This window comes from Schistocerca cancellata, chromosome 9 (assembly GCF_023864275.1).
Source record: "Schistocerca cancellata isolate TAMUIC-IGC-003103 chromosome 9, iqSchCanc2.1, whole genome shotgun sequence".
NCBI lineage: Eukaryota > Metazoa > Arthropoda > Insecta > Orthoptera > Acrididae > Schistocerca > Schistocerca cancellata.
The window spans coordinates 456,950,008-456,972,585 of NC_064634.1; the positions used below are offsets into that span (position 1 = coordinate 456,950,008).

The 22,578-nt window shown below is 59.6% G+C and overlaps 1 protein-coding gene across 1 annotated transcript in view; it reads left to right on the forward strand.

The window, feature by feature from the left end:
- The window catches only part of LOC126101494 (proteoglycan 4-like), a 198,835-nt gene that overhangs the window by 165,329 nt on the left and 10,928 nt on the right, over nucleotides 1–22,578 (forward strand). The window contains exons 4-5 of the mRNA XM_049912140.1: nucleotides 15,108–15,882; nucleotides 16,582–16,991. Coding sequence (XP_049768097.1) covers nucleotides 15,108–15,882; nucleotides 16,582–16,991 — 1,185 coding nt within the window. The remainder of the gene's footprint in view (nucleotides 1–15,107; nucleotides 15,883–16,581; nucleotides 16,992–22,578) is intronic.

Genomic DNA, 22,578 nt, shown 5'->3' on the forward strand with positions numbered 1-22,578 from the left:
GTAAATACATTGTTTGTTGTTCTCTATTAAAATCTTTACTTTGCTAACTATCCCTATCAGTAGTTAGTGCCCTCCGTAGTTTGAATCTCTTATTTAGCTGGCAGTAGTGGTGCTCGCTGTATTGCCGTACTTCGAGTAATGACGATTTTTGTGAGGTAAGTGATTTCCGAAAGGTGTACTTTAATGTTACTCAGGGCCATTCTTTTGCAGGGATCTTTGATAGTCAGATTGCGTTGCGCTCAAAATATAGTGCGTCACTTTAAGCGCAGTTTTGTATACATTGTTGTTCAAAGGGGGACGTTTCAGAATACAGGGCCGAAGGTCAGCCAGCGCTGCCCTTACAACGTTTATCGGGTTTTCAATTATGTCTCTTGAGATGTTCATGGTTCATTATTTCCATTCATCATATTATCGCGCGTTTCCCATCAATCTTCGTTCGTTCATTTTCTAGGGACGTTAACAACATTCTGGCACATTTTTATCATCATTCACGCACTCACTTACTTACGACTATTTGTGCGGGGAGGTTACACTTGGGTCCATTTCCATTTACATTCAATGTTGATAGACCTTTTTTTTGTTGTTTGTTTTGTTGCTGGCAGGTTACAAACGCCTCATTTTATGTTGGTTGCAGCGTTTTTCTCCTTCTTCTAGTGTTTTCCCCGCTCTCACCACCGCCCCCGCCCCTCCCGCATCCGTCGGTCTCACCACGTTCACTGACGGCCGCGTCTGCGGCTACACCACAACACAACAACGGCCCCCTCCCGGCAACCCATTCGTTTTCTCTTCTTTTGCACAAAAACAACGCCGCACGCGCCAGCCGAGCGCAGCGCAAGCCACCCACACCGCGCCCCTCCCCGTCTTTATAGCCCCCGCTTCTTGTTTTCTTCGTTTGCCCCCTCCCATCTCCCGAATGCCATGCCATGCCATGCCAGCAGCGTTACGCGTGCCCCTCCCCTGTCCACACACTACCGCGAAACGAACAGCCTTCCGGGCCACATGCAGGGCACGCCCACCGCCATTCCCGGACGCAATTCTCGAAACAACACACACACAAAATGAACGCACTATCCCCACTTCGCTTCTCTCTCTCTCTCTCTCTCTCTCTCTCTCTCTCTCTCTCTCTCTCTCTCTCTCTCTCTCTCGTCCCTTCCCTTTAACGAAAGACAAACAAACCCCAGTTAACACACTTTCTCGACACCTTCATGTAGGGAGGAGGGAGGGAGGGAGGGTGCGTGCGTGCGTTGTCTCGACCGTGACGGCAACCATCGACGATCCATTTCCCCCACTGGTAAACATGTTCACTAACACCTACAGACATCATTCCGTACACACACAATGGCTTTGCACACGAACATAGACGGCACGGGCACTGTCGTACATTCTTCCTCAGAACCATCTCAACGAACGTTACATACACATCCGGGAAAGCAAAGCAAAGCAACGCAACGCACACAATTCAGCCGTCAAAGGTAACGTTCACCACGGCAGACACTTGCCGCCGCGCCGTTACACGCATTTCAGTGCGGCTACAATACACCTCCGACACGGGAACGTTCCGTTGCTCTACACCGCGTTTCTCCGTTTTGTTTGGTTTTTTTTTCTTTTTTCTCTCTCTCTCTACTTTTTTTTTTCCCCTCTGTCCTTTCCTCCACCATTCTCTCCTCACGTTCTGCCCAGACATTCGACCGATCACAGAGGTTCACCTTTCGGTAACCGTTCTCAGCGCGACGGTATGACGGGTGTTCAAGACGTACCGTTGCGTGATGCCGGTGTACCGCGCCGATCGACAGTTTCCCAGAGGCGACGGATCGGACCACATCACCGACACACACAAACACGTGTGCGCACATTCGCCAAAGCGACCGTCGTCTTCTAGCGTCGCGCTTACTGTACTGTACTGTACTGCACTGGACTGGACACGCGTGCATGCATCTTCAATGACGACGTCGGTGTGCGTGCGTCGTACGCACAAGCAGACACAGTCAGTCAGACACGACTATCGAAATCAGAGTCGGAGGGAAGGTACATCATCGTGCGTGTCGCCCGTACAATGCAATACACATTGGTGTCTCAATGCGCGTTCATTTAAACGTCACTCACACGCCTCCACGCTGCAGCATTTACAGACACATCTCACCCTAGCCATGTATGGCGTGCAAACCGACCCGAAAAAACGGCCGTCGTTACACACTGACATTCCCAACAATCGCGTTTCGTTTCCATCCGTCACGTAACTAACCGGCACCTCCATCCAAAGGACACATCACCGATCGCACTTCCCCCACCTCGCAGACAGGTAACACCAACGAGTTGTGCGCACGTGCCTCCATTCCACGTCACACCGTGGCCGTACCCCGCAACACGCGACGCGCCCCCATCAATCAAATTCATCGCATCGGCCACCCCACCCCGTCGCGTCGCAACCAAAGCGGTAGCTATTGCCGCCGTCCACCCACTCACACACAAAACAACAACAACAACAACAACAACAATTCCGCCCTTCCCGCAAAGGCCATTTGGTGGCCCTGAAAAGGGCCGTTTTTGCCGCTCTCGCAACGGAGGAGCCTTCTCTCCTTCCATTCCAGAGCCACCTCCTTACTTGGAGCTCGTGTACTTGGTCACCGCCTTCGTGCCCTCGCTCACGGCGTGCTTGGCCAGCTCGCCAGGCAGCAACAGCCGCACAGCGGTCTGGATCTCGCGGGACGTGATGGTCGAGCGCTTGTTGTAGTGCGCCAGGCGGGACGCCTCGGCCGCGATGCGCTCGAAAATGTCGTTCACGAAGCTGTTCATGATGCTCATCGCCTTCGACGAGATGCCCGTGTCAGGGTGCACCTGCTTCAGCACCTTGTAGATGTAGATGGCATAGCTCTCCTTCCTCTTGCGCTTCTTCTTCTTGTCGCCCTTCGAAATGTTCTTCTGAGCCTTGCCAGCCTTCTTGGCGGCCTTCCCGCTAGTCTTGGGCGGCATCTCAAACAAGAACGTGAACGTACGGCAGCAACACCAGTAGCAAGCGCTCCGCTCTAGTCAGCGTCTCCCCACACAGTGGCACCCAGCGCGCCCCGCCGCCGCACCTTTACCAGCTCGCCCCGTTGCGGCCGCCGACCAATGGGCCGCGAGCGCAACCGGCCGCCGCACCCGAGAGCATAAAGGACCCCCACCCCTGGCGGCGCCGCCACTCCGCTGCTCGACTCGCTGCGGCTCGCACCGTCCTTCGTCTCGTCTCGTTTTCACACCACAGCCCATCGCCATGTCCGGACGCGGAAAGGGAGGCAAAGTCAAGGGCAAGTCAAAGTCCCGCTCCAGCAGGGCCGGGCTCCAGTTCCCGGTCGGCAGAATCCACCGCCTCCTGCGCAAGGGAAACTACGCCGAGCGCGTCGGCGCCGGGGCGCCCGTCTACCTCGCCGCCGTCATGGAGTACCTCGCGGCTGAGGTGCTCGAGCTGGCCGGAAACGCGGCCCGCGACAACAAGAAGACGCGCATCATCCCGCGCCACCTGCAGCTTGCCATCCGCAACGACGAGGAGCTCAACAAGCTCCTGTCGGGCGTCACCATCGCACAGGGTGGTGTCCTGCCCAACATCCAGGCCGTCCTGCTGCCAAAGAAGACCGAGAAGAAGGCCTAAACAGAGAGGCCAGGCAATCGGCACGCGGACCCGCCGCCCAGCAGCGCTGCGTGCTCCCCTGCACGCAACGCGCTTTGCCGGCCCGGCTCACAACAATCGGCCCTTTTCAGGGCCACCACACAAACCTACGTCCAAAGCAAAATTGCAGTCGTCCTCGCCGCACTTTACTTTAACGTCACTTCCACAGCCGCCGCCGGCAACAAGACCATACCAACTGCTACGATTGCAGGGGGGAGAAATTCTGCGAGGTACCTCGGTGTCACGCCTGACATCCAAGTGTCACATAGGGGAACTTGGCACAAACGCTCACGCCAGGATGCACATCCTGTACCCTGTTCCCTCGACCCCGCAACAGGCGTAGCGATACTGGAATATGCGCGCCCTGTATGGGGCTGTGCAGCCAGATCGACGATGCATCGCCTACAGAAGGGTCCAAAGCAGAGCGCTCTACGACGGGCCTTACACGTCCCCGCGGCAGACCTGCATAGAACCACTCACAACACGATTCCGCGCCCTGGCACAAGCGTTCTACGCCACCGCGCGGAAGTCAGAAAATGACTGTTACGTCTTGACCCTTGGGCGATATGAACACCACAGGGACAGATGTGCAAGACCCGAGAGTCGCTGCTCCAGCAGTAGCACAGACAGAACACATAATCACTCTCAACAAACAGCAACGTCCGAAAACAAGCACAGTACCGAAGATAAGAACAACACACAGAAAAGAGGAGCAAATGTCCACAGGCGACAATAACCTCCACCAACTCCCCCTCTAACGGTAAGAGGACTAAAAGAGAGAAGAACAAGAAGAGCCGCCGCCATCTTGTCGTCCACAGCCCGTGTGGCCCAACACACACACACACACACCTTGTTTTGTTTCGTTTGCCTCAAGCACCTCCACGCACGCACAGTCGCCTTCCAAACGACAAGACAACGACAGCAATAATGACCACTGCGAGAGGAGCGTGTCGACACACCGCCCTCCACTCCCGCGCGCCCCAAACAAACGAAACAGCTGATCCGGCCGCCTATCGGCACGCCTTGCCTCGGCAACTCCAACGCCGCCGCAAACACACACAGCCAAACCGCGCAAATATTCACCGCCTCTCGCACAACAACAACAACAACAACACACAGCCCGGCATCTCCATCGATCGATAAACAAAGCAAACACAAAACGCCCTCTCTCGCACACACAGCCGCAAGACCCGCTTCCTTTCCTTTCTCCCAGTCACGTCACGTCAGTCAAACGAAAACGAAATGAAGAATGAAAGAAAGAAGGCAGGCAGGCAGGCAACACACGCAGCAACAACACAGACTCTTTCGCACTTTTCAATTTCCGAACAGTGTGGTGGCCCTGAAAAGGGCCGTTTTCGTCTCTCCCACGGCCGCGGGAAGGCCAACGCGGCACAGCACACCGGCTGCGACGCGCCTAACCGCCGAAACCGTACAGGGTGCGCCCCTGCCTCTTCAGGGCGTACACCACGTCCATGGCCGTCACAGTCTTGCGCTTGGCGTGCTCAGTGTACGTCACCGCGTCGCGGATCACGTTCTCCAGGAACACCTTCAGCACTCCGCGGGTCTCCTCGTAGATCAGACCAGAGATGCGCTTCACGCCGCCCCTGCGAGCCAGGCGGCGGATCGCGGGCTTCGTGATGCCCTGGATGTTGTCGCGCAACACCTTGCGGTGCCGCTTGGCGCCACCCTTGCCGAGCCCCTTTCCTCCCTTGCCGCGGCCAGTCATCTCTTCTAAATCCTCAAAAAAGCTCAGGCAAGCAAAACGTCTGCTGCAGCGGCTGGCTCCTCACCCGGCGCTAGCGAGTCGGCTACGGTCTGCGCCCAGCGCACGCGCCAGCCCCCCTATATAGACTCTGGCCCGCCCTCCCCCCACCACGCGCAACCGAGGGCATATAAGCGCACCACGGTGGCTGGCGCGCGCCCGTGTCGTCAAGGCAGCACCCGACGCAGCACCTCGCTCGCCTCCACGCCGCTCCGCTACCGCTATGGCCCGCACAAAGCAAACGGCCCGCAAGTCCACCGGCGGAAAGGCGCCGCGCAAACAGCTCGCCACCAAGGCGGCGAGGAAGAGCGCGCCCGCCACCGGCGGCGTCAAGAAGCCCCACCGCTACAGGCCGGGCACCGTCGCCCTGCGAGAAATCAGGCGCTACCAGAAGAGCACAGAGCTGCTCATCCGCAAGCTGCCATTCCAGCGCCTAGTGCGCGAGATCGCCCAGGACTTCAAGACCGACCTGCGCTTCCAGAGCTCCGCGGTCATGGCCCTGCAGGAGGCCAGCGAGGCCTACCTCGTCGGCCTCTTCGAAGACACCAACCTGTGCGCAATCCACGCCAAGCGCGTCACCATCATGCCCAAGGACATCCAGCTCGCGCGCCGCATCCGCGGCGAGCGCGCCTAAACACCGCGCCAGCCGCTGGGCACCGCCCACGCACGCAAACAAACAAAACGGCCCTTTTAAGGGCCACTAACATCACTCCGTCGCGAGCAAACTTTGTCGGTCGCCTCTCGCCCCACAACCAGAGAACCAAAGACAAAACACCGCTTCCACTTCCCGTCCGTCCGCCACAGCCGCTCTCCTCTGCCAGCTTGCTGGCGCGCGCAACAATCAATCAACATCATCCCTCCCCGGCGCGGCGCTCAAAGCGCACAACACCCATCGGCCGACGCCGTCAACCACACGGGTGGCTGGCCGGCCGCCGCTTCGTTTCGAAACAAACAAACAAACAAAACAAAAACCCGCACCAACGGCCAGCCAGGCACGCAGGCTCGTCCAACGCCACCGACCCTTTCCACATCTCAACGTCCCCCGCCCCCGTTGCAAGAACACACACACAACCAAGACAAGACACATCCGAGGAGAAGGCAGGCAAACAGACAGACAAACCAAAGTATTCAAACAACATGACACAAACCAACCGTCGGCCGGCCGCGACCAAAAACGGCGACAAGCAACCGCTACCGCCGCCCGCACCCGCCACCGACCCCCCGCAATCCAACCACCACGGCACGCAAACAGTATCCACACACGGGCATACAGAAACGCCAGACGGCACAACCACACCGCAACACGACAATCAAAACCTTCCCGACGTGCTTTGATGGCCCTGAGAAGGGCCGTTTTGGGCCGCGCGTCTCTTGCGCGCCACTAGACGACGGGGACGGGGGGTGGGGACGACGGAGTCAACCGCCAACCCTTCCTTTCCTTTCCCATTCCTTTCTTCTTCTCCTCTACTTCTTCTTCTTGGGCGACGCCTTCGCCTTAGACGGCGTCGTCGCCTTCTTCGGGCGCGGCGCCTTCGGCTTCTTCGTCGGAACCTTGGCGGCCTTCTTCGCCTTCGACGGCGACTTGGCCTTGGCCGGCTTGGCAGCAGCCGCCTTCTTCGCACCGGCGGGAGCGGCCGACGCCGCAGACGCCTTCTTGGCGGCGCCCGCCTTCCGACCAGTCGCCGCCTTCACGCCACCAGCCTTCTTTGCGCCGGCCGCACGGGCACCCTTCTTCTCCTTGCTGGCCGGAGCGGCGCGCTTCTTCTTGGCACCGCCAGCACGAGCCTTGCCGCCCTCAGCCGCCCCGCCGCCGGCGCCGGCAAGCTTGAAAGAGCCGGACGCGCCCTTCCCCTTCGTCTGCACCAGCTCGCCCGCCACCACGGCCGACTTGAGGTACTTCTTGATAAACGGCGCCAGCTTCTCCGCGTCCAGCTTGTAGTGCGCGGCAATGTACTTCTTGATCGCCTGCAGCGACGATCCGCCGCGCTCCTTCAGACTCTTGATGGCGGCCGTCACCATCTCAGAGGTGCGCGGGTGCGCAGGCTTGGCGCGCGGCTTCTTCGCAGACGACGCAGACTTTGCCTTCTTCGTAGTGCCGGTGGCGGCGGGTGCCGCAGCAGTCTCGTTCGTAGCCGCCTGATCTGCCATTTCGACGACGCGCGTTAACACACAACACAGCGAGCAGCGAGAGCGAGAAGAGACACGCAGCGAGCGGAGCGCACAGCAGAGGAATAGCCGCCTCGCGCCACAGGCCCAGCCAGTGTCGCGGGCGGGCGCGGACGGCCGAGAGAGCGGCCGCCACTCTGCGCGCCGCCGCGCCGCGCCTCCCGCGCTTGCTACCGCCCAACGTCCGACAGCCTGTGCGGAGCAGCCCCACACCTGCGCCACAACCACCCGCGCCTTTCAAACCACCGAGGATGGGGCTACACACAGCCACACCACAGTCGCCAACCAGTCGCCACGGCAGCGCCGCAAACCACGGCCAAACTGCAGCCACCGCGCGCTACAGCCTGGGTCGGCCCGCCGAGAATCGCCGCCCACGCCCAAATGCCGCCCCCACAGCCCCAGCCGGCGACCGGCCACAATGGCCAAACCTTCGGCAAAGGCCCCACACCGTCGCCGCGGCAGCCCGGCCAGCGCGGCCGGCGCCACAGCCACACAAGAGGAGGCGTGCGGCGATGACGGCCGTGCAAACGCACCTCCGCCGCCCCATCGCCCTCCCACCGTTTCCCGATCGGCCCGCAGCCGTCGGGCCACGTCCTCCTCCTCTCGCCCGCCAACATTCACAGCCCTTTCGTTCGTTTCCCAACAATTTCAATTGTGCCCGCCGCAAAAAACGGGCGCCGCCTGCAAAGCAACATGCTCCGCCGGAGCGCCCCTCGCCGCTTACGAGCCAACCCCTCGCCCGAGGCAAACCGAAATCCGCAACTACAGACCAACCCAATCTGCCGTCAGCACACACGACAGCCAACATCACGCGTTACGAGTTAGACATTAGGTTCACACGTCTCGGTTAGGTTCGGTGGACGTGGGTTGGGTTAAGGGCACTTGGGTTAGGTTAAGCATTCAAAACACACGTCAGGCGTCAGAGGTTAGGTTAGGTTACGTTACATTAAGGTTAGGTTAGGTTAGGTTAGGTTAGGGGCACTTGGGTTAGGTTAAGGGTCGGTGTTAGGTTAAGCGTCAAACTTAGGTTAAGCATTCAAACCACACGTCGGGCGTCCGAGGTTAGGTTAGGTTAGGTTAGGTTAGGTTAAGGCCACTTGGGTTAGGTTAAGCCTCAAACTTAGGTTAAGCATTCAAACACACGTCGGGCGTCAGGTGGCCGCAGCAGCCGCACCTACCTACCCACCCACCCACCCACCCACCTCACGGCCGGACAGCTTGGCTTACTTGGCGCTGAGGCTGACCTCACCGCACCTCACCTCACGCTACGCAACGCTACACAGGTTCGGTTCGCTCAGCTTAGGCTTAGAGCTTAAGCGCCGAGGTCGGATTACGTTGGTTCACCTTCGGGCGCCACACTTTGGGTGTAAAGGTCGCGTCGGGTCGTCGGCACGCCGCAAAAACAAAAACAAAAGCGAAGCCACAGACAACGCCGACAAACGGGCAGCACGACCACGACCAGATACCGAGACACACGGACCACCCACCGGCCAAAGGGCACCAAACAACAAACCAGAGCACCACGTGTCGACCAGAGCAACCCGCCGCTCACGCGACGTGGCTGGCACCGAAGGGCCGCCGCAACTGCGCTTTCCGCGCCGGGCCGGATGCACGTGCGGCAACACCACCACCGCACACAGCCGCTGTTCAACATCAACCAACAACACGCCGCGGTCGCAGCCTCAACGCCAGCACACGTTTGCACCACCATTCACACGCACCGCACAAACAGCTGTCGCCGACAACACAAACACACCGCAACGACGCCGCCGCCGCCGCCGCCGCCGCCTCTACTTGTGCCGGCCACCCACCCCACCGACGGCGCACCTGTCGCCAGCCGGCAGTCGGCAGTCGGCAGTCGGCAGTCGGCAGTCGGCACGGGAAACGCACACCGCCACTTCGCTCGCGCGCACGCCACCAACCAGTCGTCGTCTCCAAAAACAACAAACAAACATAGGGCAGGCAACAAATCGCCTCGCACGAACCGTCCACAAAACTATCAAAGCACAGCCTCTGGCTAACGGCCACGACGCAGCGGCACGCTGCTCCTTTCCCCGCCCCACTCCATTCACAAAGTCACGCGACACCTTTCCGCCACTACGCGCAGCCGCACCCGACGCCCGTGGCAACGACACAACTACTGCACTATCCACCGTACACACAGCCAGCCAGCCAGCCAGCCAGCCAGCCAGCCAGCCAGCCAGCCAGCCAGCCAGCCAAAAGCACACCAACGACCCAAACACGCACGTGCAACGGCACGCCCCAAACCAGTCAACGTCGACAACCACACGCACGGCTGGAAACAGGCGTCCTTCCACGTTGCCATCAAGCTACACACAAGACACAAGGAACCAACAACAGCACGCCTGCCCGCCCGCCCCACTCTCACGCCGCAAAAAGCACACCGAAACCGCCAAACGCACATTCCCATCGCACTGACACCGACCGGCTCGCTACCACCACACCTCTCGGCAGCCGTTTCGCAGACATGACACGGCGCGACATGACATCACGACCAACTCTCCTTTCCCCGACGCCTTCGGCCGGAGCACAACGCCGCCAATTCGCCACACAGTCGACAAGCGCCCGCCCTCCCTGCACGACGCCGCGCAGCAAACGCGCCCGCAAACACATACCTCTCCTCTCTCTCGGCCGCCCGACGCGCCAACCGCCACACCGCCAGCCACTCGCAATTGTGCACTGCCGCCAGCCACACGTCCAACACGCCGCGCCGCCTCCGGCCACCCGCCAGGGGGCGCTCACGTCCGCGACAACAGCGCGGCCCGCCGGGCCAAACCGAACCGAGCCGCCCGCCGCTGCTCTGCACATCTTCCTGCGCGCATCAACAAAACGAGGCAAGCGAGCACACCCCGTCACAACGCCACATCACGCAAATGCCGTGCCGACCTCTTGTGTCTACCGCCTAAATTGCACTCACCAGCCGCCCCTTCTTCTTCCTATCTATCTATCTGTGCGTCTGTGTCGGTCCGCGCGTGACGCCTCTCAACATCCGCCGTCGCCGTCCCCGTTTCCGCCCCAATGCCATCGTCGCGCCGCCGCCTCCTCCTCCTCCTCCGCCGCCCCTGTCCGGCCCGCACCACACCATACACCGCTGCTTGTCCCGGCCGTTGCCACCAAAGGCGCCTACCGCAAACGCGCCACGCCGCAGCCCCCGTGCGTGCATCTCCGTGCCGACGCTGCCTCTCTGCCCTCCCGCACGCACTCGACCGACCGACATGCACTGCGTCGACGGCCTCGACAACACAGTCTCTGGGCTCCGCACTGCGTGTTCCGGTACGCGCGCTCAAACACCTATGTACTCATTACCAGCGATGGCGAGGCACCACACAATCTCTGACCAGAGAGTTTCTTATCGTCGCTAGTCTGCGCCACACGACACTAGTGGCACGTAGCGGGTCGGCAGGAACAGTTGTCATCTCTATGTGGCGGGTCGGGAGAGGTCGTAGTCAGTCGACGACAGTATTAGCGAGTGGACGATTGTACTGAGCGGGCGGCGGCGTGCTCTTCTCGCGACTCTGGTCTCCGTTCGGGACGATGCATATTGTTATAAAAGGTAAGGTAATGAAGCTGCATTGCGCAAATCTAATAATGTATGTCAATTGTAACTATTTTCTTCACAACAAAATGCCCCAATAATACTTTGTTTCCAAAGTAACTTTTTTTTAAAGGTAAAACCATTCATTTCCATTTAAAGAATATTTCCTCCAACAATCAAAAAATTCAATGTGAGCCGGCATTCATTGCACGAAGCTGTGTACAGGTATCTACAGTTAAGAGCACATATAGATGCAGTTTGTTTCCTCTTTTGCCTTTTTTTTTCATTGACGTAACGATCTTTTGCTCTTTTTTTTTTTGTTTTTTATTCTGATTTGTACGTAGGCTGTTTGTTTACATTTTTTTTTATTGGTAATGCCACGTAGCGCTCTGTGTGAAAATCACTGCCTGTGCCGTGTGCAGTCAGTGGCCAGTTTGCATTGTTGTCATATGAACCTGCTATAGCTGGATGTGAACAGCGCGTACCGTTGCGCAGTTAGGGGTGAGCCGCCAGCACTGGTGCATGTGAGGAGAGATATGGCGGACTTTTCAAATTACATATATTATGACTTGTGATGATATTAAGGGTAAATACATTGTTTGTTGTTCTCTATTAAAATCTTTACTTTGCTAACTATCCCTATCAGTAGTTAGTGCCCTCCGTAGTTTGAATCTCTTATTTAGCTGGCAGTAGTGGTGCTCGCTGTATTGCCGTACTTCGAGTAATGACGATTTTTGTGAGGTAAGTGATTTCCGAAAGGTGTACTTTAATGTTACTCAGGGCCATTCTTTTGCAGGGATCTTTGATAGTCAGATTGCGTTGCGCTCAAAATATAGTGCGTCACTTTAAGCGCAGTTTTGTATACATTGTTGTTCAAAGGGGGACGTTTCAGAATACAGGGCCGAAGGTCAGCCAGCGCTGCCCTTACAACGTTTATCGGGTTTTCAATTATGTCTCTTGAGATGTTCATGGTTCATTATTTCCATTCATCATATTATCGCGCGTTTCCCATCAATCTTCGTTCGTTCATTTTCTAGGGACGTTAACAACATTCTGGCACATTTTTATCATCATTCACGCACTCACTTACTTACGACTATTTGTGCGGGGAGGTTACACTTGGGTCCATTTCCATTTACATTCAATGTTGATAGACCTTTTTTTTGTTGTTGTTTTGTTGCTGGCAGGTTACAAACGCCTCATTTTATGTTGGTTGCAGCGTTTTTCTCCTTCTTCTAGTGTTTTCCCCGCTCTCACCACCGCCCCCGCCCCTCCCGCATCCGTCGGTCTCACCACGTTCACTGACGGCCGCGTCTGCGGCTACACCACAACACAACAACGGCCCCCTCCCGGCAACCCATTCGTTTTCTCTTCTTTTGCACAAAAACAACGCCGCACGCGCCAGCCGAGCGCAGCGCAAGCCACCCACACCGCGCCCCTCCCCGTCTTTATAGCCCCCGCTTCTTGTTTTCTTCGTTTGCCCCCTCCCATCTCCCGAATGCCATGCCATGCCATGCCAGCAGCGTTACGCGTGCCCCTCCCCTGTCCACACACTACCGCGAAACGAACAGCCTTCCGGGCCACATGCAGGGCACGCCCACCGCCATTCCCGGACGCAATTCTCGAAACAACACACACACAAAATGAACGCACTATCCCCACTTCGCTTCTCTCTCTCTCTCTCTCTCTCTCTCTCTCTCTCTCTCTCTCTCTCTCTCTCTCTCTCTCTCGTCCCTTCCCTTTAACGAAAGACAAACAAACCCCAGTTAACACACTTTCTCGACACCTTCATGTAGGGAGGGAGGGAGGGAGGGAGGGTGCGTGCGTGCGTTGTCTCGACCGTGACGGCAACCATCGACGATCCATTTCCCCCACTGGTAAAACATGTTCACTAACACCTACAGACATCATTCCGTACACACACAATGGCTTTGCACACGAACATAGACGGCACGGGCACTGTCGTACATTCTTCCTCAGAACCATCTCAACGAACGTTACATACACATCCGGGAAAGCAAAGCAAAGCAACGCAACGCACACAATTCAGCCGTCAAAGGTAACGTTCACCACGGCAGACACTTGCCGCCGCGCCGTTACACGCATTTCAGTGCGGCTACAATACACCTCCGACACGGGAACGTTCCGTTGCTCTACACCGCGTTTCTCCGTTTTGTTTGGTTTTTTTTTCTTTTTTCTCTCTCTCTCTACTTTTTTTTTTCCCCTCTGTCCTTTCCTCCACCATTCTCTCCTCACGTTCTGCCCAGACATTCGACCGATCACAGAGGTTCACCTTTCGGTAACCGTTCTCAGCGCGACGGTATGACGGGTGTTCAAGACGTACCGTTGCGTGATGCCGGTGTACCGCGCCGATCGACAGTTTCCCAGAGGCGACGGATCGGACCACATCACCGACACACACAAACACGTGTGCGCACATTCGCCAAAGCGACCGTCGTCTTCTAGCGTCGCGCTTACTGTACTGTACTGTACTGCACTGGACTGGACACGCGTGCATGCATCTTCAATGACGACGTCGGTGTGCGTGCGTCGTACGCACAAGCAGACACAGTCAGTCAGACACGACTATCGAAATCAGAGTCGGAGGGAAGGTACATCATCGTGCGTGTCGCCCGTACAATGCAATACACATTGGTGTCTCAATGCGCGTTCATTTAAACGTCACTCACACGCCTCCACGCTGCAGCATTTACAGACACATCTCACCCTAGCCATGTATGGCGTGCAAACCGACCCGAAAAAACGGCCGTCGTTACACACTGACATTCCCAACAATCGCGTTTCGTTTCCATCCGTCACGTAACTAACCGGCACCTCCATCCAAAGGACACATCACCGATCGCACTTCCCCCACCTCGCAGACAGGTAACACCAACGAGTTGTGCGCACGTGCCTCCATTCCACGTCACACCGTGGCCGTACCCCGCAACACGCGACGCGCCCCCATCAATCAAATTCATCGCATCGGCCACCCCACCCCGTCGCGTCGCAACCAAAGCGGTAGCTATTGCCGCCGTCCACCCACTCACACACAAAACAACAACAACAACAACAACAACAATTCCGCCCTTCCCGCAAAGGCCATTTGGTGGCCCTGAAAAGGGCCGTTTTTGCCGCTCTCGCAACGGAGGAGCCTTCTCTCCTTCCATTCCAGAGCCACCTCCTTACTTGGAGCTCGTGTACTTGGTCACCGCCTTCGTGCCCTCGCTCACGGCGTGCTTGGCCAGCTCGCCAGGCAGCAACAGCCGCACAGCGGTCTGGATCTCGCGGGACGTGATGGTCGAGCGCTTGTTGTAGTGCGCCAGGCGGGACGCCTCGGCCGCGATGCGCTCGAAAATGTCGTTCACGAAGCTGTTCATGATGCTCATCGCCTTCGACGAGATGCCCGTGTCAGGGTGCACCTGCTTCAGCACCTTGTAGATGTAGATGGCATAGCTCTCCTTCCTCTTGCGCTTCTTCTTCTTGTCGCCCTTCGAAATGTTCTTCTGAGCCTTGCCAGCCTTCTTGGCGGCCTTCCCGCTAGTCTTGGGCGGCATCTCAAACAAGAACGTGAACGTACGGCAGCAACACCAGTAGCAAGCGCTCCGCTCTAGTCAGCGTCTCCCCACACAGTGGCACCCAGCGCGCCCCGCCGCCGCACCTTTACCAGCTCGCCCCGTTGCGGCCGCCGACCAATGGGCCGCGAGCGCAACCGGCCGCCGCACCCGAGAGCATAAAGGACCCCCACCCCTGGCGGCGCCGCCACACACCACTCCGAGTTGCGATGTCGAGGCGAGAGGACGTGTTTGACGATCGAGCGAAGGGTGTGGCGGATCGCCGCTCGTCGGGGTCAGCTCAGGCGACTGAGTTGCTCCCGGCGGCGGCCCCATCCGGCCCCCCACTTATGACGAACCGGCTTTCGACACCTGACTACGACAGGACTGACTCTTCGGATCATGCCGCGCGCACTCGTGAACGAGTGTTCATCCTTATGAATAAACTCGCCCATGGGGGCCCCTACCCTGGTCGAGAGGCCGACGAGGCGGCTATATTCGCCCTCTGTAAAATACAGACGGCAGCCGCTCTACCGCACACGAGGCAGCAGGTGTTGGGTGTGCCACCGAGAGCCCCGCCGGTTACATCGCATTTGCTTGCGGTCCCGGCGGCGGCGGCCTCGGCGGGAGTTGCGCCGCTGGTCTCGACCACTCAAGAGGTCGATGTGCCCCCGGTTGCCCCCCTGGCCCCCGAAACACAAGAAGAGCCCGTGGCTGCGCTAGCCGTGGCCACCGAGATGGAGGACGTCGATCTGCCCGACGCAAATCTGGCTGAGGCAACTGCCGAGTCAGAGCGTCGTGACACTGACCCTGACGCTGCCCGCGCGCCCAGAAAGCGCCGGGCTATGACAAATGACGATTCTGACACTCCCTCACAGACATCTGACGCAGCGAGGCCGCGGAAGAAGGCCCCTAGGGCCTCCCGCACCTCCACCACAGAGTCTGGGACGACTATCGCGGGCTCCTCCCGGAGCATCGCCAAGCAGAAACCGACGAAGACAACGCGGCGGTCCACCCGTCCACCTGCCGCCTCCCGGCAGCCGGACGAGGACGGTTTTGTTGCCCCACCCCGGCGGCACACTGCCAGGGCTGCTGCGCTGCAGCAACCGACCCCGCTGCCGACCGCCAACGCGTTTGCGAGCGCCAGCGTAGATGCATTGGACGATGGCGCCGCGCCCCCGGCGCCTGCCCAAAAGAAGCCGCCGCCTATCGTCATCCAATGGGCTGGCGAGTACAAGGAGTTCCAGCACAAACTGGACAGGGTGGCCCCGTCCGCCGCTGTCAAGAACGCTGGCCGTGACCTCTACAAGGTCACGGTGTCGTCTAACGACGAGTACCGCGCGGTGATGGACGCCATCTGTAAAGATGGCCTCCCGTGCTACACACACCCCTCCGAGCCGCTCAAACTTCTGAAGGTGGTTTTCCGCCACCTTCCACTCAAGTTTGGTGCGGACTACCTTCGCGAGGAGCTCGAGGACATGGGCTTCGGTGTCCGGTCTACCGGACTGATGAAGTCCCCGCGCACGCACCGTGACATGCCACTATACCAGGTTGTCCTCGTTGACAACCTGGAAAATCGGAAGATTTTTCAGGTGCAGCGGGTCGGCCGGGTCAAGGTAGCGGTGGAACCTCTCCGGGCCAAAGGCAAGAGGGCCCAGTGCTTTTCCTGCCAGCGGCTCGACCATGTCTCCCGCTACTGCTCCATGCAGCCCCGCTGCGTGAAGTGCGCGGGCCAGCACGAGAGCAAGTCCTGTGGGCTTGCCAGGGAAGACAAGCCGACGTGCTGCAACTGCGGCGGCACGCACGTCGCTAGCTACAGAGGCTGTTCGGCCTTTAAAAGGGGCCGAAATCAACCGAGAGGAGGGGCTGCGCCCTCTCGTAAGGTGCACCCGTCCACCAGCTTTGCTGCCGCCACCAAGGGCGGCCCGTCAGCCTCCACCGCCCGACCTTCGGCGCAGGCGGAGGGCGAGACGCAGCAACCGACCGCGCCGTCCACGGCTTCGCCCGTGGGGGTGGCAACCCCTGCGCCCTCGCAGAGCGCGCGAGTTGCCGCCCCGCGCAGGCGTCGTCGGCGCGCGGGCCGGGCCACACCTGCCGTTGCGCAACGGACTGCCGCCAACACTCTGCCGCAGCAGAGGACGGCACCTCGTGCTGTGCCGCAACCGAGATCGACTGCTGATGCTCCACAGCAGCCGTCTACTTCGGATCGGCCGCAACAGGCCGCCCCAGTGGTGGAGGCCGCCCCAGAGGCCCCCACCGCCCCCTTGGCCGCCGACGCAGCCGAGCTCCGATCGCTCTTGCGGTCGTTGAGTCAGCTGCTCGAGCAACTCCCGGTGCTAGTCACCGCGGTCACGTCGGCCCTTCAGGCCGGCGTTGCAACTCCACCGCGCCATGGATAATCGCCATATCCATGGCCTCACCGTTTGCACATTTAATGCAAACAGTTTGGTCCCCCAACAAGGAGAATTCAGGGAGTTCTTGCGCGACGAGGCGATTGACATCTGCCTCGTGTGCGAGACCTTCCTGAAGCCGGGACTCCACGTGAATGTGGCCAACTATCGGTGCTACCGCACCGACAGGTTGACCCACGGTGGCGGGACGGCAATCTACATCAAGGCGTCCCTGAAGCATCATGATGTTCAGCTTCCGCCCCTCGCTGCAATGGAGGCCACTGGGGTGGCTGTCACCACAACGGCGGGGGTTATCACCTTCGTTGCGGCCTATAGGCCGCCGAGGGGAGTACTTCAGGAGGCTGACGTCGACGCCCTGCTGGCACTGCCCGGGAGAGTCTTCATTGCGGGTGACTTGAATGCCAAGCATCAGCAGTGGAACTCTCGCCTCACCAACGCCAGCGGCCGCCGCCTCCTTCGCGCCACACAACGGCATGGCGCTATTGTACTGGGGCCTTATGAGCACACAGTCTTCCCCCATCGCGGCCAGTCAGATGTGCTCGACATCGCCGTGCTCAAAGGTGTTGGGCACTTCACGTCTGCCACCGTTAGATGCGCCCTGTCGTCCGATCACCTCCCGGTGGTCTTCGACATGGACGTCATCGGTGCAACCATGCAGTCCGACCGCCACAACTTCCGAGGCATAGACGAGGCACGCTTTCGTGTCGAGGTCTCTGACCGCCTTGAGGGCGCGCCCGATCCCGATGTGCAAGGGGCTGATGCAGCATTGGCCTTCTTCACGCGGCACACACTGGCTGCTGCGGAGGCGGCCACCCCCAGGCGGCCGGGAAGACCGCGTGAGATGTCGCGCCAACTCCCGCCGCACATCCTCGAGGCGATCACTAACAAGAATCGCCTCTTCCGGGAGTGGCAGCTTACGCGGCTGCCCGAGACGAAGCGCCGCCTCAACAGGGCGAGGCGTGAGATTCGGGCTGCCATCGATGACCATCGCCATAGGGACTGGGCGGGCCTTGTGGCCACCCTAACTACGACGGACGGTAGTGCTTGGAGCACCGCCAAGCGCTTCCTTCGTCGTCGCCAGCGAGTCCCGCCTCTCGATACGGGTGCGAACGTCGTCTGCGAGCCAGATGCGAAAGCCAGCATCCTTGCGGATACGTTCGCGGCAAACTTTCAGCCTGCTGAAGACGCGGTCGATCCCGACCACGTCCGCCTGGTGGAGGACCGCCTGCCGGTCTTCCTCGCTGCACGGGAGGACGACGACTCGATCGAGGAAATCACAGCAGAGGAAGTGGACTTGCAGCTCCGTCGACTCAACCCGAAGAAGGCGGGCGGCACGGATGGTGTCACTAACCGCCTGTTGAGGATGCTTCCGCCGGAGGTGCACCAATCTCTGGCGGACATCTTTAACAGCATCCTCCGCTCTGGGACCTTCCCTTCCGCGTGGAAACACGCGGAAGTGGTTGCCATCCCCAAGAGCGGCAAGGATCCACGCCAGGCCGCGAACTACCGGCCGATCAGTCTGCTCCCGTCCCTCTCAAAAGTGTTTGAGAGGTTGTACGCGGAGCGACTGCTACGCCATGTGACGGAACAGCAGCTCATACCCGAGGAGCAGTTTGGTTTCCGGTGCGGCCACTCTACCACGCAGCAGCTGTTGCGCCTCGTGGAGCAGGCGATGCGAGCGCTGGAGACGCGGGAGTACCTAGGGGCGGTGCTTCTCGACGTCTCCAAGGCCTTCGACTGCGTGTGGCACGACGGCCTCGTGTACAAACTTTTTGCACACGGGGTACCGACGTCGCACGTAGTCCTGCTGCGCTCGTATCTCTCGGGGCGCACTTTTCACGTCCGAGCGGATGGAGGCATTTCCACCGATCGGCCGATTCGAGCGGGAGTACCGCAGGGGTCGGTCCTCGGCCCCCTGTTGTACTCCCTGTACACCGCCGACGCTCCGCGGGTGGCACGCGTGGAGTTGGCACTTTACGCCGACGACACGGCGTTGTTCACCCGCAGCATGAACGCGGCCGAGATGCGCCGTCGCCTCCAGCTCGGATGTGACGCCCTGGGCTCATGGTCCACGAAATGGCGCTTGAAGTTCAACGCTGCCAAGAGCCAGGCTGTAATCTTCAGCAGGAAGAGGCTGCCACCGGACCTACCGCCGGTCACGATCATGGGGGGCCCCATCCCGTGGTCGCGGACCGGCAAATACCTCGGGGTGACGTTAGACAGGCACCTGACGTGGCTGCCACACGTCCGAGACGTCAGAGGGCGGGCAGTGGGGCGCCTTCGTGCGCTCTACCCACTGCTCAACCCTTCATCGCCACTTCCTCCACGCCACGGCCTCACCATGTATCTGTCCCTAGTCCGGCCGGTACTGGAATACGCGGCTGTGGTGTGGGGCAACGCGGCAGCGTCGCACATTGCGACGCTCCAACGAGTGCAAAATAGGGCGCTGCGACTGGCGCTCCACAAGCCGCCTCGCTATCCGGCGAGACTCCTCCATGAGGAAGCTGGAATCCCCCTCCTGCGGGATCGCTTCCGGCAAACCGCCAGGGTGTTCTACAGGAATGCAGAACACTCTGGCAACCGCCTAATCCGTGGTCTGGGCCGCCAGGTCCACCACAGGCCGACGACTCGTTGGCCAGATATACTGCGAGAATAATATCTCGCAGCCTGCTGTCGCAACGAAGGGCGTCCCTATACACGACGCCCAGTGAGGACAGCTCACCCTCTTCGGACACACTGCAACAAATAGATGTCGCCGCAGGAACAGCAGCCCAGCTGCTTAAACTGCCCCTACACCTGGCTTAGGAAGCCAGAGTTTTTGTGCGTGCGTGCGTGCGTGCGGCGCCGCCACTCCGCTGCTCGACTCGCTGCGGCTCGCACCGTCCTTCGTCTCGTCTCGTTTTCACACCACAGCCCATCGCCATGTCCGGACGCGGAAAGGGAGGCAAAGTCAAGGGCAAGTCAAAGTCCCGCTCCAGCAGGGCCGGGCTCCAGTTCCCGGTCGGCAGAATCCACCGCCTCCTGCGCAAGGGAAACTACGCCGAGCGCGTCGGCGCCGGGGCGCCCGTCTACCTCGCCGCCGTCATGGAGTACCTCGCGGCTGAGGTGCTCGAGCTGGCCGGAAACGCGGCCCGCGACAACAAGAAGACGCGCATCATCCCGCGCCACCTGCAGCTTGCCATCCGCAACGACGAGGAGCTCAACAAGCTCCTGTCGGGCGTCACCATCGCACAGGGTGGTGTCCTGCCCAACATCCAGGCCGTCCTGCTGCCAAAGAAGACCGAGAAGAAGGCCTAAACAGAGAGGCCAGGCAATCGGCACGCGGACCCGCCGCCCAGCAGCGCTGCGTGCTCCCCTGCACGCAACGCGCTTTGCCGGCCCGGCTCACAACAATCGGCCCTTTTCAGGGCCACCACACAAACCTACGTCCAAAGCAAAATTGCAGTCGTCCTCGCCGCACTTTACTTTAACGTCACTTCCACAGCCGCCGCCGGCAACAAGACCATACCAACTGCTACGATTGCAGGGGGGAGAAATTCTGCGAGGTACCTCGGTGTCACGCCTGACATCCAAGTGTCACATAGGGGAACTTGGCACAAACGCTCACGCCAGGATGCACATCCTGTACCCTGTTCCCTCGACCCCGCAACAGGCGTAGCGATACTGGAATATGCGCGCCCTGTATGGGGCTGTGCAGCCAGATCGACGATGCATCGCCTACAGAAGGGTCCAAAGCAGAGCGCTCTACGACGGGCCTTACACGTCCCCGCGGCAGACCTGCATAGAACCACTCACAACACGATTCCGCGCCCTGGCACAAGCGTTCTACGCCACCGCGCGGAAGTCAGAAAATGACTGTTACGTCTTGACCCTTGGGCGATATGAACACCACAGGGACAGATGTGCAAGACCCGAGAGTCGCTGCTCCAGCAGTAGCACAGACAGAACACATAATCACTCTCAACAAACAGCAACGTCCGAAAACAAGCACAGTACCGAAGATAAGAACAACACACAGAAAAGAGGAGCAAATGTCCACAGGCGACAATAACCTCCACCAACTCCCCCTCTAACGGTAAGAGGACTAAAAGAGAGAAGAACAAGAAGAGCCGCCGCCATCTTGTCGTCCACAGCCCGTGTGGCCCAACACACACACACACACACCTTGTTTTGTTTCGTTTGCCTCAAGCACCTCCACGCACGCACAGTCGCCTTCCAAACGACAAGACAACGACAGCAATAATGACCACTGCGAGAGGAGCGTGTCGACACACCGCCCTCCACTCCCGCGCGCCCCAAACAAACGAAACAGCTGATCCGGCCGCCTATCGGCACGCCTTGCCTCGGCAACTCCAACGCCGCCGCAAACACACACAGCCAAACCGCGCAAATATTCACCGCCTCTCGCACAACAACAACAACAACAACACACAGCCCGGCATCTCCATCGATCGATAAACAAAGCAAACACAAAACGCCCTCTCTCGCACACACAGCCGCAAGACCCGCTTCCTTTCCTTTCTCCCAGTCACGTCACGTCAGTCAAACGAAAACGAAATGAAGAATGAAAGAAAGAAGGCAGGCAGGCAGGCAACACACGCAGCAACAACACAGACTCTTTCGCACTTTTCAATTTCCGAACAGTGTGGTGGCCCTGAAAAGGGCCGTTTTCGTCTCTCCCACGGCCGCGGGAAGGCCAACGCGGCACAGCACACCGGCTGCGACGCGCCTAACCGCCGAAACCGTACAGGGTGCGCCCCTGCCTCTTCAGGGCGTACACCACGTCCATGGCCGTCACAGTCTTGCGCTTGGCGTGCTCAGTGTACGTCACCGCGTCGCGGATCACGTTCTCCAGGAACACCTTCAGCACTCCGCGGGTCTCCTCGTAGATCAGACCAGAGATGCGCTTCACGCCGCCCCTGCGAGCCAGGCGGCGGATCGCGGGCTTCGTGATGCCCTGGATGTTGTCGCGCAACACCTTGCGGTGCCGCTTGGCGCCACCCTTGCCGAGCCCCTTTCCTCCCTTGCCGCGGCCAGTCATCTCTTCTAAATCCTCAAAAAAGCTCAGGCAAGCAAAACGTCTGCTGCAGCGGCTGGCTCCTCACCCGGCGCTAGCGAGTCGGCTACGGTCTGCGCCCAGCGCACGCGCCAGCCCCCCTATATAGACTCTGGCCCGCCCTCCCCCCACCACGCGCAACCGAGGGCATATAAGCGCACCACGGTGGCTGGCGCGCGCCCGTGTCGTCAAGGCAGCACCCGACGCAGCACCTCGCTCGCCTCCACGCCGCTCCGCTACCGCTATGGCCCGCACAAAGCAAACGGCCCGCAAGTCCACCGGCGGAAAGGCGCCGCGCAAACAGCTCGCCACCAAGGCGGCGAGGAAGAGCGCGCCCGCCACCGGCGGCGTCAAGAAGCCCCACCGCTACAGGCCGGGCACCGTCGCCCTGCGAGAAATCAGGCGCTACCAGAAGAGCACAGAGCTGCTC